Here is a 16761-nt window from a genome sequence, read left to right on the forward strand (position 1 = left end):
ATTAAAGAATGTATTAAGAATATAACCTGACTGGCTGAGGAGAAAAAGATCTTGTAGAAAGAAAATAGTCTGTTGTATTCCTCCATAAAAACAGAGTAATTTCTGAGGTGGTAGGATGCCTAGGATGTGGGCTGGGGAAGGGAGGAAGGGGAACTGACTGTAAGGGCACACTGTTGCATAAAACACAATGCATGATTTCTTTTAGACATTCTTTGGTGTATTTGGAAAGGAGAGCACTTCTGAGAAGGCTGATTTCTAATTTTGAGCTGAGCAAAAGGCTAGCAATGAAACACCTTACAGTATATTCCAGATGCCACTGTTTTAGGAAAGGACCATTGCAGAGAGCAGCTGTGCTAAAGCTCAGCCTCAGTACCACCGGTGCATCTGCTGGCTGTGCCTGTGTGTGTGTGGCTGAAGAGGTGAAATGTCCCCAGGTCGTTGCTGTTGCTCATGATCAAGGGCACACCGAGGGAGAATGCACCTACAGCTTAAATTTGGTGACACCTCTTTTCTGTACCTGGTCAGGGGAATTGTCAGAATGGAATGCAAGCCATTCTGAGTGTTACAGCAATAGGGGGAAGTCAGACTGAATCATTTTTGAGTCTCTTCTACAGGAAATATTTTTGTGAGAAAGTATGTGACAAGCATGGCAGTAACACACACGTGTCCCTGTACTGCTTTAAGCAAATATTTTGTTTTCAGTAGCTGTGATAAGCTCAGTGTAATATCTAATCTTACTAAAGGCTGAGATGCTTTCTGATTAATGTATTCAGCCTAACATCATTTGCAAATCACTTGAAAGTGTATGTGGTCTTGAGACACAGAAATTATGATATTTTCACCACTATCATCTTGTTTTTGCAAGGAAGAATACCATAGATGAGATTCTAAAACATGATACATAAATACATCTTAGGCATAGATGCCTTAGACCTAAAGTCATCAGTTCTCTCTTTTTGTTGGTTATATGATGACTGGAAATCAGTCTGGCCATGTTATTGTGTTTAAAATAAGCAAATGTCCAGTTTTCAACACTTCCACAGGATGTCAGCAGAAGTAGTAGTGTGTGATGAATTTAAAGCAAATGCAAATATGTGTAAGGGGTTTTTTTCCAAGAGTAAAAAATGTGAGAAAGAGCACATCAAAAAGTATGATGTACAACATTCTGGCTGTTTAACCTAAAAAACATATCCCAAGTAACTATTTTAAAGGAAAAGTAAACACAACTTCTCATATTGAAATGAAGCTCTTCCCTGTTTCTTCCAGTATATCTGTGAAACAAAATGTAAAGCACCTTGATTTGGAAAGGGAAAAAAAGCTACCCTAACCCTAATCATTCCCCTGCAGAGGCTGAAAAGCAGAACTCCTGAGCTACAGTTTCTAGATTTACTTACTTTATACAGCAAGCAAGGGAAGAGGAATAACAAGAGCAATAGTAAAAAGTCTGCAAAACCTTTGGAAAAGACAATAGCCAAAGTTCCAAATACGGATGGAGGCAGAAGCAGGTTTTAATTATACCATTGTTAAAAAAAAACCTGCAGAAAGACTTGTCAGGTTGCAATTCATGGTAGTCTTGTCTATCACCATTTGCTGCCAGGCTCAAAAATTAAATGAATATGAGAAGTTTTTGCATGAAAGTTGTAAAATATTGTCACTAACCCACCCCCACACACCCATTTCATTTCACACTGACAAAAGCTGAGATGAATGAGTTGTTGTCTGGCCCTTCCCACTTTGTATAGTCATTGGCTGGCTTGGTTCTAAAAAGGATTTTAAAAAGGGGAATAATGTGCCTTTGCCTGGGATCTGAGACTGTCAGGGTGCTGAAAAGCTGATCCGTGAGCTGCCACCATGCAGATCTCTTGGGCTGTGTGCGCTGTCTGCGTCGTGACACAAATTACATTTCAGTCTGCTCAAGGGTGGCAGATGTTTAAAAATGATGCTACAGAAATCATTCCTGAGGTCCCTGAAAATACAGAAACACCGATGGAGCAGACTTTCAGCAACAACAACACAATGAATCAGGCAAAACATGGAGGAAGACACATACAACAAACTCCAGACCTGAATGGTAAGAAAAATCTCATTATTGTTTTGGATCATAGCAGAAAATTTGTGAAAGAATACTTGGTATCATATGTGTTTGTTTATTAACACTTTTGGGTGTGGCCCAATTGCTTTAAGTGGTAGGGATTTACATCTACTGTTGAAGAAGTATGAATATAAATATTAGAAAGAATACACTGGAGTTTGCTGATGAAAACATTCTCTGTTGAACATTGCTACTCTGCCCAGCTGCTCTCTGCAGACAACTCCAATACATAAAATCTGTAGTAGATATTACTAACACTTCGCTGTGTTTTGTGAGGAAATATCACAAGTCATCTTTCCCTCTTTAATGTTAGGATGGGGCAATGGGTTGACAGTGGAGACAATAATAGAAATTCTCAATATTTAGGAACATGCACACCAGTTGTGATTAAGATCACACATCAAAAGTGGCACATTGAGGTTGTGCTCAGTTAAATGAGAGAAGTGTGCTGCTCACTGTCCTTTGCTAACAGACAGATCTTCAGTCAGGTTCCAGCAGCCAAAAATGCTTCATGAATACATGTCACTGCACTTGACCAAATGTCTAACTTTAGCAGTGGTGCAGAGCACAAGGCTTTTGAAGGAGAGACAGAAGTTGGAAAGCTAACACCAAACAGAGAAAGGTAGCTTTAAAAAAGTTTTCTGCTGGAAAATAGGGCAAGCTTGGTCCTCCAACACAAAGCATAAAGCACACAGAGCAACACAGCAACAGACCAAACTTAGAGTTTCCATAGTTGTGCATTGCAGACCTCATTGCCTCCTTTTTCTGGGGACAACTGGAAGGCAATTGTGAATTTCTGCTGCAGCTGTCAGTTAAGGCATTTAAAACCACAGGGTTAACAATATTTTAAAAGAAAAAAAAAAAGGAGAAGAAGTAATGCTTTTGAGAGTGGGACCTTAAAAGGTTCTTAAATTCCTAAGAGGGAGGGTACTCTGTTTCTCCCAGGCAGCCCCACCAACCACCTGGTCAGAGCAGGTTGGTTTTTTTGCCACATCTGAATATCTTCATTTTCTAGCCTCTTACTACTCTGACATCCACTGATGGGAACCTGCCCCTCTGCTATGTGCGTATTTTTTGAAGTGGAAAGGACATTACCTTAAGAAATCGAAGAGTGAAGGAGACTGGGCAGTTGTTAAAGATCCACAATGGTCTTGAATACTTATTTTGTCATCTTTAACATAAGGAATCAAAATTATGATCCAAAGGGGCCAGACCTTTCTGGAACACAGGACCATGAATGATTGTGCACTGTGTTCAACCTGCACACTTACAGGATATAAATGCACATAATATAACCTAGAGAGCTGAGGAAAATGCCTGGATGTTTAACTGTCTGTGCATTATGGTGGTAAAATACACCCTATTCAATGTTTGGTTTTCTTATTACAGACAGGCATCATTTTCTTAGATGCTTAGGGAACTTGGGAGTATTAGACTAAGTGCACATGGAGTTCAGTTGCCAGTATTTTTGTCACAGCTGACAAGGATTGTTTAATTTCATTAATGCAGTCCTTCAAACTTTTATAAAATGAAACCTTGCTAGCTGTACTTAGACAAATATAAATCTGAGCACTAAAAGTCCTGTTTCTGTACTTCACATTTCCTGAGGTTTTCCTACCAGAAGTTGAAATGTCTGTACAAATGCTGTTCTGTCATTAATGATTCAGGGTCAGAATTCTCTTTTGCTGAACTAAACCTTGTACACAGTGAGGAGAATGGGCCTAACAGACACAGCCTTCTCTGTGAGCTGACCTTCACAGGCTTCCACCACAAGTAATGTTCCTGAGTTAAAACTCTCCTTTTGACTAAGAGAAGAATATTAATATGTGTTTATCTAGATGAAGTTGTTTGATAAACACTTAAAAACCAAATATTGTGTCTTCTCAACAAGTCAATTAACCAAGCATGTCATTTGGGAAAAGAGACACTTTTGGGAAAAGTTATGTTCCTATACAGTTGGAAAGTTTCTTAATACTTAATGTTTCATTTGCCTATAGTTATCCATTGAGAAAAAGGAGAGGAAAAAATCTGTAAGGTTCCTAATAGCCAGAAGGTGCCCCTAGCTGTCTGAAGGAAACTATGTGGGACATGTGGAATTATCTCAGAGAGTAGTAAACTTGGAAAAGCTGGTGCCTGGATAGTGGGAATTCCTTAGTGCTGCTGTTACCTGCAATTTCTCTAACCTGGAACACAATATGCAAGATAAAAATCACTTAAGGAACACTTTTTTTGTTGCAAAAGAATTTAAATCTGGAGTCAACATCTGAAGCCAATAGAGTTAAACGAGAGCAGTGGGGTAAAGTGTTGCTCACAGGAGAATACTGTCAAAAAATCCCAGCTGCTGCTGGGGCTGGGCTCCAGCAGCTCCATTTCCCCCCTGCACAGCACTGACATGAAAGGTACCTGGTGGATTTTATTCACCAGTTTGTACATTGCTGTTCAAGGGTCTCACAGCTAGAGCAGCCAAATAGTCAGGAACTGCAGGAGTGAGTCCTTTGAGATATTTCTCCTGAAAATCTGCTGTTCAAGACACTCAGTTCAAGACACTAGCTCAGAGAGGGATCTGCTACAGAAACTGTCGTGTGTGACACTGGCCAAACACCAGGCACCCATGAAAGCCACTTGCTCACCCTGCCCTGCCACAGCTGGGCAGAGGAGAGAAAAATTAACTAAGGGTTCATGGGTTGGGATAAGGACTGGGAGAAAACACTCCAAGGGCAAAACAGGCTCAGCTTAGAGGCACAAAGCGAATTCATTACTAACAAAACCAGAGGAGGATAACGCGAAGTAAAATAAGCCTTTAAAAACACCTTTATTCCCAAAACCCCTCCCTCCTTCCCACCGACAGCGCAGGGAGACGGGGCGTGGGGGGTTTGGTGGGAGCTTTCTCAGGGATGGCAGGGAAAGCAGCCAGGCATCATTAACGCGTCCCTCCTTCGCAGATGCCTCCGACTTCAGCTGCCGGGAGATGCGCACCACGCGCTACGTGACGGACGGGCCCTGCCGCAGCCTGAAGCCCGTCAAGGAGCTGCTCTGCTCCGGCCACTGCGAGCCCTCGCACCTCCTGCCCAACTCCATCGGCAGAGGCAAGTGGTGGCGCCAGAATTCCCTGGATTACCGCTGCATCCCCGCCCACAGCCGCACGCAGCGCATCCAGATGGCCTGTCCCCACGAGGAGACTCGGACTTACAAATTCCGAGCTGTCACGTCCTGCAAGTGCAAGCGCTACACTCGCTACCACAACCAGTCTGAGCTCAAGGACTTCGGGAAGGAAGCTGCCAGGCCTCAGAAGAACAAGAAGCCCCATCTCTCCAGAGCCAGGAGCAGCAAATCTAACCAGCACGAGTTAGAAAATGCTTATTAGAAGGTGGCTCTGGGTGACACAGACTAGCAGCTCTGGATGTTTTGTAAACCATCAAAAGGCACTCAGAGGCCACAGCATGATGTTCTGACTGCAGTAGGTTCCAATTCCTTCTGCTAAGCTGGGTCAAAGGCTCACATAGGCAAAAATCTATCAGATTATAGCACTTATGGTCTGATAAGAGAATGAGATAAAGCGAGCTGGAGGTAGCTGGAGGTACCCCTTGGAGGTTCACGGGAGTTTGTGTGTCTTGTGCGAGTAGGAAGGCAGAGGAAAGTGAAGCTGTTATGGTGACAATCACGCTTTGCTAGAAATCATTCCACTCACTTTATGTGAAAAGAATATTGAGATCCCTTTCCCAGACAATGATGCAGGACAAGCTTGCAATTAGGGAAGCACCAGGAGAGTCAGCACTCTCTGAAGGAGCCATAGAAAGTTAGGGGTAACAGGGATTTCAAGTTATGGTGAATGAAATCAAATTGTTGGGAAATTAACACACTATCAGATGTCCTCGTGCACCAGGTGTTTCCTCTCAAACACAGAAATCAAAATACGACACTAGTGTTCTCAAAACAGAAATAAAAGTGTGACAAATCTGTTTCATACTTTTAATTAAAAGATTATGGGGTCAACAGATTCAAAACTGAGATCTGGCAACTAAAACCATATTGATTTAGGAACAATGATTTGTTTTAGGGACAATTCAACAAATTCTAGTAAGTGGAGCAGATTTATGAAAGGGATGCTCCTCTCAAACCAGATGACCTCACTGATGTTTGTCCTGTAAACAGCTGACAATATACATAGTTTAACATAGAAGATACTGATTATTCCTTATTTCCTAGAACAGGTTCGACTTTAATATCAGCTTAGATACATCCATTTACATTTTCTGTTCTGTAGAGTTTGGATTATCTGGCCACACACTCTGTAGCACTAAAACTGTGCAAACCAAGCTCTGTGAGTAAGGTGGTGGTTCTGCATTAAAAGTGAGCCTCTGCTAAGTCATGAATTCCTCTAGAAAAGTCTTTAGTAGATGCAGCTTTGGTAAGACTTTAGTTTGGCAGCAACTTTCCTTTACTTGGCATCTCAGCACTCAGACTAATGTTTGTCTTTTTACATTAAAGAATATTGTTAGAAAGTGAATTGTCACATAGTGTATACGTCCTGTAGAACTTATGCTGAAATAATATAAACTGTGGAAATTTGCAATGTTGATAGGTTTTTCAGTTATTTTATGTGGGACCAGAACCTAGAGAGAAAAGGTATCATTTCAGAGAGTGAATTACGTATTTATTTTTTTTCCCAGAAATTATTTATGCAATGTTTTAACTTGTAGAGAATGAGAAGTAATACTGCTTTAAAAATATTAGTCTGTTATTTTTAATTTTAAATACATTGTTAATAAAGTAGAAAGAATGATTAATTATAGAAGGACTCATTGATTTTCAGCTACAGTATAAAGCTGATTTCCTGCAAAGCCAGTGATTTACAGAACAGTCAGGGTGTCAGCTCCAGTTTCTGTGATGGAAGGTGTCGAGGTCCTTAATTCTAACAACCAACACATCCCTAAAGAAACTCCATCCCAGAACTCCCAGTTCTAGTGCATGATGTTTCTCATGGAAAAGGTCTTCCTGGGCAGATGAGTAGCTCAGAACTATTTCTGTATTCTCATCTCTGCTCGCCCTGGGGGAGTGACATTTCCTGATTCATATGTTCACAACCAGATAAAGCCACTGAAGAAAACAATAAATCTGTGAACAGTCAATCAAGATTTCTTGATTGAAATCTGATTGCTTCAGATTTCTTTCATTGAAAAAGAAAAATGTGTGGAATCCCCTTGCAAGGGCTGCCAAGCAACAGCTAAAAATTTTTAGTTTGGTATTGTAAACCTATGCTCATTTTCATTTAGTCTTTAAGAAATATCTTCCAATAAAGCCAGAGAAAACTGAGCTTGGACTGGACATAGCATGCAGGTCTTTCAACACAGATGTAAAGATGAACAGCTTTTTCAAGACAACCAGTATATAAGGTGTCCTTTTGTTACTATGATTTGATACCTCATATAAAAACCCCAAATAAACCATTGTCAGAACTGCAACAACATTTTCCTGACTTGTCTTTGACGTCATGAATTTGACACTTGGGGCTTAATTTTCAGAATTCAGTATGAGCACCTGCAACTATTGCTGAAGTGAGAAAAGCTGTTCAGTTTTCTGGGAAGGTGTTCCACAGTCTCACAAAGTCACTGGAATATTGTTTTTAAAGTGTTGGTTGTGATTAGCCAGTGAAAGAGACTTGCTCCACTTCATCTCAGACTTCATCCTAGGTTTCAGGCAATTCAGAAGCATCAGGCCTGCTTCAGATGAACCAGTAATGTCTTTCTCCCGAATATTTCACCTGGAAGAGAGCCTCTTCCCCCAGAAAAATGTGTTCTCCCACACAGTTCTTGTCTACCAAAAGTGCCAGTGTTTCCTGCTGGTAAACTGCCACTCAGAATCTTGCATTTTTCTGACTTACAATGTCAGGATTCACTCTTTGCAAGTTATAAAAGCTTTTACAAGGATCCCAGTGGACGAGGAATCCTGGGGCACTTTTACTGCTGTATTTCCTCTCAACACCCATCCTGTTTGCAGTGACTTCTCACTGTTTTACCACAGGTTAAAGGTGGATGAGATGAGCAGTCTGCAGATATGATTGGTCTTCTGTAATCTTACTCCTGAAACATTCACCTCCAACCACCACTTTTGCAATTTATGTTATCAGGAGAGGAGTAGGAAATAGTAGTGTTTTGCTAACAGCTGGAAAAATCAAAATATAGGGTGTTTCAGAGGTAGACTGCTGCATTCTCCTCCACCCCCACACCCATGTGGGTTCTTTTCAGACAGAGAATTTGGGCTTGTTTATTCATTTATTTATTTATTTTTGCAATCACCCTCATTTTTTTAATCTCTAATATAGATGTGCATGATCTGAGAGGAGATAGCATCCCTGACTGTGGGTTTGAGAAAGTATCTGTAGGAAATCTGAGTTTCTCTTTTACACAGAATTATATCCTTTCAGTTCTTTTCAAAGAATGGACAGTGACCTGCTAGGTGCTATGTGCTCCTTCTACAAAAGCATTAGATGGTTTTTCTTCAGAACTATAAACTCTTCAAACAGGAGTGAATGTCTTCATTGTAATTTTTGCAATAAAATAGCACTATTGTGCATTGTTTAGGTGCTGCTGGGATATAAGTAGTAACAGGTCACTGCTTTTACCTTCCCTTGGCTGGAGCCAGCTGCCTGTCAGAGCTGAACAGCTCCCATAATGGGCAGTCCTCAGAAAAGCAATCAAGTCACTTTTTTTCAGACAGAATTCATGATTTCTCCCAATCTGCTTTTCCCCCCATTTTTATTTCCAACAACTTGTGTAGACCGTGGCACATTCCCTGCAATATACTCACTGGCTTAAAATAGTCAGTGTGCTTACTTCATTTCTTTTCCTGGCAAAAATACAATTCTGCTACTATTCAGTGAAAAGTAAATCTACCAGCAGAAGAATGAGCCTGCTGGTATCCACAAGGCCCCAAAGATTTTGCACAAGGTTCATCTTTTTAATTAGAAATTGCACAATAAAGAGCATAACTTTATCCTAGGCCCAGAAAACACATTACATGTGTGTTCTGCAAGTGTGGTTGAGAAAGTCAGCATTGTGAAACACGGAAGGAATAAACATGTATTTTTTTAGCCATATGACATCAACTTATAATTAGCTTGTTTCACTCAAATTAGTGCAGCCTATGGGCACACAGAGCAACTTTTCTATAATAAACAGCCTCGAAAGCCTTAAATTATCATATATTTATGTGCAGCTGGAGTTTGGATTGAACAGACTGTGCAGCTGTAACCTGAAATTTGATAAACTGGAACTCCCCTTGACAGTCCACTTTTAAAATAACTCAGCATTTAAAATACAGCCAGCACAAGTTGCAGAACTTGCAACACATGCAGCCAATGTTATTTAGTTACACAAAACTGCAGCTGCTCCCCTTGCAGTCCTAGAGCCATCAAAGGACAATTCAGCTCAAAGTTTTTTCAAGGGATTGACATTCCTCATCTCTTCCCAGAACTGTGGAAACAGTTTTAACACTGAATCTTGGAGAGTTGTAGCATCCAGCAGCAGAGTTTCATGGACAGGGCTCATGATGCCTCATTGCCATTTCATTGAATTAGGAACATGGGGCTTTGCTGTATTTTTTCATATTAGTCACCAAAATGAGTTTTCCACTCGCTAGAGTGTAACAAACATGTAACAAACACAGTGTGTCTGAAGGCCAAAGGGAGGAAGCAATGCTGATTCTTCTGTCTGCCTTAACCATTTCTGATGCTGTATCCTGACCTGGTTATTTCTTTCAATCCTAAAAGCTGTCATTGTTCTTTTATGAGAACAAGTTCTTAGCATTAAAGGAGGATAATAAAACTAATCAGTAAAACCTGAATTGAGGCAAAACTCATCAGCACACGCCCTGCTAATTCTGAAGTGAAAGTATAACACAAAGAGAATCTGCAAAACATCTCACCTTTTACCACATCACAGTGGACAGATAAATGGGACACTTCCAGGCATGGGGCAGCCACAGCTTCTCTGGGCAACCTGTTCCAGTGCCTCACCACCCTCACAGTGAAGAACTTCTTCCTAAAATCAAACCCTCTTCCAGTTTAAACCATTGCCCCTCAATCTATCACTCGACTCCCTGATATAGAGGCTCTGTCCATGTTTCCTGTAGACCCTGTTTAGGTGTTGGAAGACTGCTCTAAGGTCTTCTGGAGCCATAAACATCCATTTTAGCCATCCCAGGTGAGGCAGTGTGTGATGTGAATCAGGGTTTTTTGCCCCATATTGGCCACTTAGATTACAACTGATACCAGTGGGCCTGTCAGGACACTTGGGAACTCACACTTCAGATCGAAATTGTGAATTTTCTTATGAACTTGTGCTGCACCCATGATGTGAACACATTGGTCTGTTCTTGGTGTCCATAAGGGTAATACCATCATTTTCATCTCAAAGGGGAGCAGCTCCAAGTCCTCAACTGAGTCCTGAGTCCCAAATCCTTGACTGAGTTACAAATCCAAGGTCATGCACGTCCCTACTGAGGACTCCCACATCAGGCTGTTTGCAGTATTAACCCTAAGGCTCAAGCTTTCTAGTTCATGGCTTTCCAAGCAATTTAAATATACTAAAAGGGTATTTATTTCATGGTTATCAAGCCCCTAAGTTAAACAGACTTCATTATCACTCCACCAACAATTTAATGCTTGTAGCATGAGGTTATTTCAATTACGAAAACAGCTCAGCTCTGGCTAAATAAATAAGTGATGTCATTCTTCATTCAGACCTCCAGATTCTTTGGTATAAAAACTTCCCTTAGGAGAGGTTTTGGGACACCGTGGCTCCTCTGAGACTATTTACATCTCTCAATTTCTCTAATCCCTTCTTCCTTCCTTCCTCCTGTCTATTTCCTTCCCTTTCACTATAAACTGGCCACTATTTAACTCTAATGCTTCCAGTCTGCCCAGCATGCTTTTAGAATTGGGTGGTTGTTGGTTTGTTGTTTTGTTGGGGTTTTTTTATAACCAGAAATAAGGCTTAATTTAAGGTAATTACTCTCCCATTTGGAGAGTTTTGCTATTTGCAGGAACTTATTTTTTTTCCCTAGTCAAATTAGCAGGAGAAGTTAGTTTTAAAAGTGATAGTTTTCTCCTAAAATTGTTCTTCAGATTAAGGGTGGCACTCAAAACCAGAAACTTCTCACTCATGTTGCATTTCTGCATGTCTAGAAACAAAAGTAGTGCTATCAGAAAATTATTGAGGGGAGGAAGAGGACAAACAATGACATAGACTTCCAATGAAAATACAATGTGTATTTAAGCCTGATCACCAATTATTATGGGCTTCCAAATAAATTAATCTTTAAATCAGAGGTGTTCAGAGTCCTCCTAGGAGTCAAAAATAAGTCCATTTGAAAAGATACTCTTCTCTAGAACTAGGTTCTTTCAGTAACATCTCTAATATGGTGTTGAGAGCTCACAGTCAGTCATAAGGATTGAACTTGCAGCGGAACAACAGGACTTTGTGGGATGAAAAGTGTTAATAAATGCAAATGTTCAATGGAGCACAGTCCACTGACAGGAATAAGTGAATAGGATATCCTTAGTGGGAAAACTGGCATAATTTCAGAATTCAAGCATCACGTCCTCAAACAGATCCCTTTCTCCTATTTGGAGTGCTGTTTGTCTAACCTGTAAGGATTTTAGCTAGTTTTTCATTATTTTGGGAGTCTGGAACCTCAAAGGGGCCATTGGATGTGTGTGCAACTGGTTTGCAGCACAGTTTGCATAAGAGCAGTAAACTCAGATCGTTTCAAATTTACTTTTCAGCTACACAGCCCTCAAATCTGTAATTCTGGTTTGGTCAGCAGCACCATCACTCTGTGTTCCTGAAAAACACCACCATCATTTTAAAGTAAGTATTACATATAGACATGCCAAAGGACCTTGAATTTGCTTGTATTTCTCTGCAAACAGTGGAAATACAAAATCTAATATATATTTAGAATGCTCTGCTATTTAGAATGCAGATAGAATGACACATGCCAAAGGGAATTCATGCAAATATTTTTTATGGGTGGTCTTTGGGGAAATGGCAGGTAGGATAAAATTTATTTGCACCTGGCTATTCAGGGAGACCTCACACACAAGTCTGGTGAAAGGCTGGCCCAGAAAACTTTAAAAAAAAACCCCAAACCAAACCCAAACCCAAAAAACCCCAATATAAGTAAGAAGAAAGTCATGCCCAAGAGATAACTGCAACTGATATGGGTTTCAGTGGAGCTGTACTGATTTTTGACATCTGGATCCTAAGACAGTATTTAAAGGAAAATCACCCAGATTGCATTTGTGCAGTTTCAAAAATGATCTTCTATGTATGAAAGGCCAAAAAAGCCATATTAATCAGACAGAACAAGTACATGTAGCAGTAATAACAGAAGGATTTTTCATATCTGCAGCCCATGGCAATTTAAAATTAGTTAATTTTCAAAAAATTCACTGTAAGTTACTGGCCAGTGTATAGACAGACTTAGCTCCAAGTAGCCCAAACATAAAGGATATAGATGTGAAAGAAATAAATGAAAGTAGAATAGGATAAATATATTGCAGTTGTGTGGCAATGTGTTTGTTAAGGAAGAAAAGCAGCTGGAATATTAGCAAGGCAAATCAGGAAAGCTGAAATGGGGTCTGAGTTACTAAATCCATTTTGTTTGACTGACCAAAGCCTTGAGTCCTGTGCATTGTGGGTGTTTTGTGTCCTAAATTACAATATCTGGCAAGAAAAAAAAATCGGGTTTTGTCTTTGATCCTCAGTTAAAGCAGACTGAGAAAATCCCTTAATAATTGGTTAATAGTTCATGGGGCTAAAATTGTTGTTGTAGCACAATCTGTGGGAACAACACAGGAGAAACATTTCCTGCAGAAAGAATGCTGAAGTTTAATTACTACACATCACATGAGAGAGAATTTCAATTTTTAGGGCCCTGTGTTCAGGCAGTTACTAGGTAGCCAGCTTGTAGTGGAATATTGATGCTTTAGTCTAATCTCTGCTGTGCCAGAGAACAGTGGAGGGGCCTCATTCTCATGATGGGGTAGGAGGAATGCTACACATTTCTTAGGTCTTATCATCATGTACATTGCTATGCCAGGCAGTTTAATTAATAACTGTCGACATCTTGTCATTTATCATTACTGAAACAGGAGGTGAGGACCCTTCCATGTGCATGCTGTACAAATAAATTAAAGTTGTCTCCCCCCGTCTCACGGGTTTGCTGCTGTCACTCACTCGTGTTGTCCTTCCTGCAGTTCAAAGAATTGCATCTTATCTTGCTCCCAGGACTGGGCAGCTATTTGTGTCCTGTAAAACAAAGGCACATGCAAGCCTGGTGGATAATCAACCAGCAATATTGCCAGAGAGAATTAAATTATTGAGTTCACCATAAGATATTTACCACTAGGTTTTAAATGGACAGCAAGGAAGACTGTTTCACAAGCAAAGAAATGCACAGAAATGCGTCCTTGAGATAGTGTGGAAACACCACAGGCAGATAATGATGTCAAAATAAGCTTTTTCACTGACTTCTGGTGTCATTAGAGCAACATCACAAAGTTAAATACTAAATAGCTCCGTATAAGTAAGTTACTCATCTTTATTTGAAATCACATGCACCATTCTGCACATGAATACTCGGAATGGCTCTGGGTACTCTACAAGATTTTGTTTCCAACAGTCAAGCCTAAAAAACTTTCTCCCTGTGATGTTTTACAGGAAAAACCAACTCCAAGTGAAATGACAGAGGTAGTGTGATGGACACACTTCTAAACACTATCCATTTTTGGTAAATAAAAATAAAAGCTTTATTAGATGTGCTCTATCTTCAGGGACACAGCATGCCAGGGACTGTACCCAGGGACACAGGAGCTCCACAGATAATTGTTATTAAAGTTTAAAAAAAAACGCAAACTGAACTCCATTTACTCCGTACAATACATTGAATTGTGAGAAATGTTCATGTTAATTTGTGATTGCAGACAGAGTTTCCTGTGTCTGTCGAAGACAAAGGATGGAGCATCTCAGTTTTCACTTTGCAGGCACGTCTGGCTGGCTGATGGAGCTGCCCCGTTCACGGCTGCTGAAGGGCAGCAGTAAGTGATGGACTCCTGCAGGGACTGCCAGAACCTCCCAGACAGAAGGAGGGTGCTGGCTGCCTTTAAAGAATCATATTAAGCTGCAACTCACTAAAGTATCTGTTAAAGCCACTGGGATGGTTCAGACCACACTTTCACCAGGAAAACAGCTAAGAAAACTGTGGGATATGGCAGTGTGACCCTATCAAGTGTCCCAGCTCTGTCCTTTAAACTGACCCTACATTCAGGAGAGCTTCTGCAGCACTGGGTAGGATGTGTTGCTTTCAAACTATCCACTAAAATTTCATGAAGAGAAGACATGCTCAAGCAGACACTGGCACACAGGTAAGTGCAAACAAGAAAATCGTGCACCACAGCTTGTGAAATCCTCTTGTCTGAAATGTCACAGGGACAAAAAGCATGAGATGGACCAAAGGAAAGGGACCATTCACACGCCAGCCTGAGCAGAAGCCCATGGCAGACCTAAAGAGCTGAACTGTGAGTGCATTTTAATAATGTGAGATGTGGTAATTCCAGCCCCTTTTGGCTGCAGTAAATTGCCCTGTTTGGCTGGAGCCAAGCTGAAATAGCACGTTGGGCATGCATCAGGAAATTACCTCAGAATATACGAAGCCTCAGCCTCTAGGTGATAAGTAAGGGCCCAACAAATTAATCTCATCATCTGCATTCATCTTTGGATGCTACTCTGTGCCAGGCCACAGTGTGTGGGCTGGAGCCTATTTTTTTTCATTTGTCTAACTTAAATGGGCAGTTTGAGTTACTATGATACAAATGTTCTATTCTGTGCTGTCTGCATCCTAGATTGTTCTTACTGAAATAGGAAGAATTATCATGTCATATTTTACAGACCTGTGGACAAATGATTATGAGCTTTCTTTTGTCAACATATTTTGAATTATACATTATGTAGGTCTGGTGAAGGGAATTTATGGACATCCTCAGTCTGTTTTCCTTTAATGGCAAGCGTCTTTATTAATAATTCTAACTTAATTATTTTTTATGCCTTTCAGAATCCACTCCATTCTACAGTCTATCTCTGAATTGCATTCCTCACTGTATTTTCAAGATCAAAAATCACATCTAAGTGAAATGGAAAAAACACTTGCCTTACACTCATGGTTGGAATTTCAGTATGCTATTAAAAAAAAAAGAAAAAAATAACACATTACTTCATATTATAGAGAACAACCCACCCTCCATTTCAAAGAAACACATTTCTTTTTCCAAAATATGTCAGTAAATTTTGCTTCCCTCTGAATGTTTCAGCAGCAGAAAGAACACATACATTACAACTCTCCCTTTTTTCCCCGACACACACGGGGACTCTATTGCAGACATAAGGAAGACAGGCAAACCTTTCTTTTGCCTGTATTCTATCTTTCTTGTGTTCATTTTAGAGATAGCAAATGGAGGATTTGGGTGTTTTCTCCAAACCTATTCTTCATTCTGAAAACTCAATGCTTTTAGGCACAGGAAGAGCAATTTGTGTGCAGAGTTTTTAGAGTCTTCAATAAATTTATGAATATGTGCTCAAAACACAAAGACCCCACAGATTACTGTGAGAAATAATCCTTTTACTGCAATATCAGTCCTTAATGATTAGTTTCTAATCCTTGGCAAATGATAAGAAGCATGACAATGACCAGAGGAGAATACATGTAATATCATCCATTTTGCCAGCTCCTTTTCTTTGTTCTGCAAACAGGAGCTAACAATCTATTTAATAAGTCATCCCCAAATGGTGGTTACACACGATAGATGTACCAAAAGTTAATTTTCTGTTTGTCTCTACTTTCTAGAAAAGGGAAATTCTTTATTGGATGAAGTCTAAGGCATGCAGAGATGGGAGTACAGGCAGCTTTTACTGGTACAAACACGTGAATATTTCTATTGCAAGAGTCTATTGCTTTCGTTTCTTCTGCCCTTTATATTTGGCAATAGATTCTTACTCTACAAAACCATTGAACCAAATGCCTCTCAAATAAGAACACCCTGCTGGTATAATCCCATGGAAGGAGGCTTCCAGGCAAAAGCCTGTAGCAGATAGCACAGAACAAAAAAGAGTTTTTCTTGTGCTAGTGAGTTGTAGGAGACACAGTTTGTGGAAGGATTCTTTCTGAAACGTTCCTCAATATCTAACTCTGGTAGTGCCAGCCATAGGATCTTGTATAGCTCTGCTAGACAAATACAGAATTACCTGGCTTCCAAACTGAGCTGGAGTTCTTAGATGCACTAACTGCCTAAGAAGAAACAGTAGCAGAGAAAAAATTCCATAAGAGAAAGACCCTGTTCAGCATTAACTCTGTGGGAAAGCTAGAAGATTGGAAAACACACCATTATCTATCATAATTTATGAAAAACCCCAACCTCCAAGGTACCTGAAGGCCTAGGACTGACTCCTTTGGTGAGAAGATGGTCCTTGGGGAGAGGTAATTCTTACTCCTGCAAACTCAGATCTAAAGTTGGTCAAGGTATGAGAAGTCATACATCTAAGATTTTTTCTTTGCTTCTGTGGTTATAAGCAGCTTAACACTTAAAACTAGGAAGAATTCTTCATGTTCTAAAG

At 40.2% G+C, this 16761-nt stretch overlaps 1 protein-coding gene across 1 annotated transcript; it reads left to right on the forward strand.

Annotated features, from left to right (window-relative positions):
- The first annotated feature begins 442 nt into the window (after positions 1-442).
- Positions 443-6669, forward strand: SOST (sclerostin). Its single transcript, XM_048316056.1, has 2 exons — positions 443-2071; positions 5035-6669. The coding sequence occupies exons 1-2, from the start codon at positions 1852-1854 to the stop codon at positions 5454-5456; spliced, it is 642 nt and encodes a 213-aa protein (XP_048172013.1). The 5' UTR covers positions 443-1851; the 3' UTR covers positions 5457-6669.
- Positions 6670-16761: the final 10092 nt, after the last annotated feature.

This window comes from Corvus hawaiiensis, chromosome 1 (assembly GCF_020740725.1).
Source record: "Corvus hawaiiensis isolate bCorHaw1 chromosome 1, bCorHaw1.pri.cur, whole genome shotgun sequence".
NCBI classification, from domain to species: Eukaryota; Metazoa; Chordata; class Aves; order Passeriformes; family Corvidae; genus Corvus; species Corvus hawaiiensis.